General features: G+C 39.0%; 1 protein-coding gene across 3 annotated transcripts in view; it reads left to right on the forward strand.

Moving 5' to 3' along the window:
- kif19 (kinesin family member 19) overlaps positions 1 to 5324 on the forward strand; it is a 36026-nt gene extending 30702 nt beyond the window's left edge. For 2 of the 3 annotated variants that reach the window (XM_047817923.1, XM_027177464.2), the window contains 8 exons: positions 323 to 593; positions 686 to 807; positions 906 to 1069; positions 1959 to 2064; positions 2238 to 2361; positions 2801 to 3189; positions 3744 to 3909; positions 4156 to 5324. In XM_047817923.1, coding sequence (XP_047673879.1) covers positions 323 to 593; positions 686 to 807; positions 906 to 1069; positions 1959 to 2064; positions 2238 to 2361; positions 2801 to 3189; positions 3744 to 3909; positions 4156 to 4295 — 1482 coding nt within the window. In that variant the 3' untranslated portion in view covers positions 4296 to 5324. The remainder of the gene's footprint in view (positions 1 to 322; positions 594 to 685; positions 808 to 905; positions 1070 to 1958; positions 2065 to 2237; positions 2362 to 2800; positions 3190 to 3743; positions 3910 to 4155) is intronic. The other variant, XM_047817924.1, reaches the window with a different exon arrangement.
- Positions 5325 to 5644: the final 320 nt, after the last annotated feature.

Genomic DNA, 5644 nt, shown 5'->3' on the forward strand with positions numbered 1-5644 from the left:
TAACATCAGACCAAAATCTGATTTTCCAGCAGACACTGTAATTAATTTCAGCACACTAATCTACTGGGACTTAACCAGTTGAATCGTGTCCTTTACACTAGGAAGAGAATCATTAAAGATAGTTTTTTCTCTCCACACAAAATTCAAGCAATATTTCTTCATATTACAACCGACAGAAGTGAAAAGATTACATCGTCTGTCATTGTTTTACACTTTTTATGTATTTACAACCCCAGAAAACATTACTTTGATCAAAAGATTATGATAAAAAATACATTCTACAGAGTTTATTTAATCTATGTGACTTTGCTGTGCTGTCTAGGCTGGTTTAGAACGCCTCCTAGTGGAGTTACGGGAAAGAGCTCGGCGTCTGGAGGAGCTGCTGCCATGCAGGGTGAGCTCAGAGGAGCAACGGGAGGTCCTCGGACTGCTGTGTAAGGTGCACGAGCTGGAGATTGAAAATGCTGAGATGCAGTCACACACACTTCTCAAGGACAACGTAATCCGCCAGAAGGATGTTGTGGTGCAGCGCTTCGAACAGCACAGGCAGCTGTGCCATGAAATCATCCAGCAGCAGCGGCAGTTCATCAACAGTAAGTGGTGTCAAGGCAGAGCAGAAGGGGAACTTTGTTGTGATAAATCTGCATTCAGAAGTTGTTTATAATGTTTTATATCTTATACACAGATCACAATCTGCTGGTGCCTCCGCAACTTCAGGAGCTGTATGATATGTACATTAGAGAGTTGGACGAGGGAAATCTGGATCGAGTCATAGCTTTAGATAAGGTCACCATCCATACTCTGAAGGTGTGACTTAACATGTCAAATGATATAGATTCTGTATACTACAGAAGCACTGATACATCTTTATTTGTATGAATAACCACCCTGCCTTTTATTCATAGGAGGGATCTCTGCCCAAGATTGCTCTCCCTAGCAGAGGACGTGACCCCTTGCAGGAGCTGGATTCAGATCAGGAGAGTGTTCGCACTCTGGGGTCTGAAACCAGACAAGGAAGGGTTAAAGTGCGGAGGCACACTTTGCCACCGATTTTACCAGAGCCTGATGGGTAAATAACATACCAATAAATATAAGAGCATGCTTAGGTTTCAGTGCTAGTTCAGAAAGCACATTTTGAGTTAAAAATCATGCACACATTGGTAATGAGTACTATTATATCATTATGTCCTTATATAGTATAATATATATTATATCTGGTTTATGTCACAATCCTGAAGACACTTGACATTGTCCTTGACATACAGTAGGAATGTTCAGTTTCATTGTAATAAATGATCCGAGGATGAAACATGACAGTGGCATTCATTTATTCTTTAATTATCACTTTGTACCGCAGCAATTTTCCAAAGATGCCAAGAACACGTCATTAAAGAACGTCATACTTTTTATCTGTTTATTATCTGTTTATTATTTAATGTTGTGAAACATTAAATAATCCGAAACATCCGAAACATTATAACAAAAGCATAACATATATGAAGCTATCATTTGAATCACAGCTGGGTCTATTGTCTGTGCTGATATAGACAAGTAATAATAGTAATAATCACCTTCTGACCAATCAGAATTGAGTGAACAACAGTGCTGTGGTATCAATTTCTTTAATAGCTATGGGAATCTTACACTACTGATTGATTGACTGTCAAATTCTAAAGAAAACCAACTTTTAAAGAAAAACTATCTTACTTCTCAGTTACTTTAGGCTTGTTTACACTGTAATGAACTTCTGTTACAGCTGTAGTGTAATGAACTGCCCAAAATATGAAGCATATTTGGTATACAAAGACAAACAAAACATTTTTATGGTAATGTAAAATAACATTTTTCCAAGTGTACATGGTTTGTCAAGTCAACCTTTAAGTTCCATGTTTAATCCTTCTCGCTGTTATATGCTGTCATCACGCTGTTGTTTCATTTCAGCAATTGTTTTCTTTCAGTGACAGTAACCGTGTGTTTAAGAGCAGCCTGCATGCAAAGCAGATAAAGAGCTCTGCGGTCATGACTCCTCCACCTATTCACATCAACGGACAGGGCAACCGAGAGGTCAGCACTCTTGTTTCTGTAGAGTTGTTTCAGTGGACAGAATGCTTCAGACATTGGCATGAGTGCTGTTCCAACTGATCTATAGATCCTGTGAAGGTTTCATAAGCCTCTGCAGGGAATATACATGACTGTGTTATAGAAAATGACATTATGATTGCCTCTTCTGTCTGTAGTTGTTGCCCAGCGCTTTAGATGGAGCTCTGAGCTACACCCTCTTGAGCCACAGTATGAGCAGCCACTTGGACTCCTCACCTGAGAGCAGTGAGAACGGAACTGAAGCTCCTCTCACACCTAAAGGTGAACGGGAATTGACAGTATGGTTTGAGTAATTCTGAGCTGAAGTCATATTTTTGCCTTGCATGCTGGTGTGGGATGCAAATTAAGACAATCAGAAGCAATTTTTCCGTGTATTACATTATCTCCTAACTTCCTAAATACAATCAATGCAGATATACATAAGTGTAACTGTATGTCACAAGTGTATGTCAAGTTCTCTGTACCATCTGTTGTATTATCAATTGCAGAGAAAAAGCTTGTTGTCTTTGGCTCAGTATAAATGTCAGGATAAGAGATCATGATAATGTGCAGGTTTATTGGATACAGCCTGGCTTTAGCTGTTTAATGTCTTCTATAGAATTCATTAGAGTCTATATACTCGGCTTAATTCCTGTCTGAGGGAATCTTCTGTATCACCGGTTAATAAATCTCTATTTTTTGAAACTTTTTCCTTCTTTAGAGAGGCAGAAAATTCTAAGAGGTGTGCACAGCATTGCGGTGAAAGCAGCACGACGCCGTTCCAAAGTGCTGGAGATTGATGCTCTGCGTGTTCCTCCTCCTCCCTTGATTATGGATACCAAAAAAAATAAAAGTATACTGTATTTAACTGATGCACCTCTGAAAAGGCCAGTGCTGCGTCGAGGACGGCAGCCAAGCCCAGAGCTCCGCCACGCCACATCCGACGACAATCTGTCGAGCAGCACGGGTGATGGCCTTGTCCCAAACAGCACCTGGACACGACCCAGGAACCGCCAGGCTGTGCCCAAAAACACCGGCCCACGGGAGCAGGACTTTGAGGCTCGCAGGCGCAAAAGAAGATCTCGCTCCTTTGAGGTGACTGGACAAGCTGTGAGTCATTAAGACATTTTTCATCACAGTGTTAAAGTAATTGTTTATTTAGAAGCCTGACAAGGAATAATTGACCAGCTGTGATTGAAGCAATGAATAACAAATATGCACATGCTAAAATATGCAATGCTTTCACACATGATGTTCTGTCAGTGATCTCAGTGTTTCTATCACTGTTTGCTCTCTGTTAGGACATCTCTGAATGAAACAGATAGTTTTTCTTGTCATTCATTATCACATAAAGGTTTATCTAACACAGAGTACACGGAGCAGATGCTTGATCATTTTTGTGAACTGTATCAAGTATTTCTTTTGTTTCTGCCTAAACTCCTGCTAATATAAATCGTACAAAGTGCTAAAGTCATTTGAGGTAAATACTGCATAAATAAATGAATAAATACATAGCCAACCAAAAACATCACCCAAAAATAAATGATATGAAAAATGGTCTGCTAGTCTGCAGGTGCTCTCCTTTTTTTTTTTGAATCCTCATTGGTATTTTAAATAAGTAGGATTGAGTGAATGATTACATTAAGGTACATTTTCTTTCGCAGCTAACTCACGGGAAGAGCACTAGCCAAAGTTTCAGGCCTCTCGATAGCACTTCTGACCCACACCTACACATTAACGGCCAGCCTCCTGCACCCCTCCTGCGCCCTCGGCACAGAGCTCCGGTTCAGCTTGGCAAAGCCCGACCCTCCCACGCCATCCACCAGACAGGTCAGTAACACACTCTATAGTGTCTCTACATGATTTTCTACTTTTTCTTTTGTTATGTAACAAGCCTACCTTTCCTGACTTAAATGCATAATACTGTATGTACCTTAAAAAAGATGTTTTTCATTCCTTTGCTATTATAAACCACAACATAACCTTGAACTGAATTCTAAATAGTGGTAAATATATTAGGATAATATCAGGTTTATTCATGAAAATATTTTTCATCTGCTTTCCCAAACCTGACAGGTTCAACAGGAGATGCTCCCTTGATCAACCTTCCCTCTCACCTTAGCAATGTAAAGCACGGCCCCCAAACCCGGCTGCCTCAGCCGCTCCTCTATGTCACCTCCACAGGCGCTGGAGGTCATCGCACTCGCAAACACTGAGGACTCCTTCATTTACTCAAGTTACAGACATCACTTTTTTAACAGTCTGAAATTCAAGAGACATTTCTCTTCATCCCAATGCCCGTGTTACACACGACGGAATCAAATTCACTACAAGGACAGAAAGAAACCTGAATATTGCCTTGTGCTGTGTGCAGAAAGACAGGGTTAAGAGCCTTGTGTATATATTGGTGGACTCCTGTGTTCTTTTATGTGTTTCTGCTGATGTGCTTGAAGATTATCTCTGGCATGTAGCATGCAAGTGCTTTTAATCATTTGCAGATCCATTTAATTATATATCAACGTGCATTCAGGGGATGCAGAACTATTAAAAAAATTTAAACCCAAGATAATATAGAAAAGAAATGCTTGTTTAAGCTAAGCAGTTTTGACAGAGGGTATAATCCTGCCTTTAATGCTTTGGGTTTAGTGTGTGATTATGCCGTATGCCTTGGTGTGTGTATTATGTGATTCTGGGAAATCATAAAAAGCACCTTCAAAACGTAATTCAGTGTATTTAAGCTGAATGTAAACCTTATTTTTTACGAACCCAGGTATGGGAGTGAGTGAGTTTTATCCACAAGGGAACAGTATATCTCACATGTCTCATGGTTGCATAAGGCATCTTCAGTTCATAGTGTTTTCTTTGTCTCATATGCAATCAGGGTATAATTTCTGTGATAACTGTTATAGGCTCTGAGTTTCTGTAGAATGATCTTGAAGCTCTAGTCTGTTCCATTTGTTGATGTCACTGTTTTAGTCAATGTTTACTGTAAATGACTAATAGGAATTTTCCTTTATTTGCCTCAGACTGGTACTTAAACTGTATTTTCTCTACAGATGACATATTTCTTTGTAGTAAAGCCAGAAATAATACAACATCATATCTATGTATTTATCACGTTCCTGCGCCTTGGATGATCTTTTTAATCGACCAGCCTTTTCTTCGATGTTTTCGTATGCATACATATACTCTTTTTCTACTCTTAATTTTGTACATTTTTTATTTGTATACAAATAAAATTGATTTCAAAACTGCTGCTTATTATCTTGTCATTTAACACTCTTGCACATATACAGTATTTATACTACTGCAATATAGTATATAGTAAGACATAATAAAGAACAATGAATCATTTTTCCCCAGGAATATTTATTAGTATATAGGTTATAAGTGAATAACGTAATTAAACATTTAATATTTTTAAAAACATTATACGAATATGTTTACCTAAAGCAATGTAAACATATGCACTGAAGTATGGCATCAACTGTGAAAGGGGAAAAGAGCTGCGTTCTGATTGGCCAGCATTACAGATTGGGAGTCCTGATTGGTCAGCGTCACAGGC

The sequence above is a fragment of the Tachysurus fulvidraco genome, chromosome 8, assembly GCF_022655615.1.
Source record: "Tachysurus fulvidraco isolate hzauxx_2018 chromosome 8, HZAU_PFXX_2.0, whole genome shotgun sequence".
Taxonomy (NCBI): domain Eukaryota; kingdom Metazoa; phylum Chordata; class Actinopteri; order Siluriformes; family Bagridae; genus Tachysurus; species Tachysurus fulvidraco.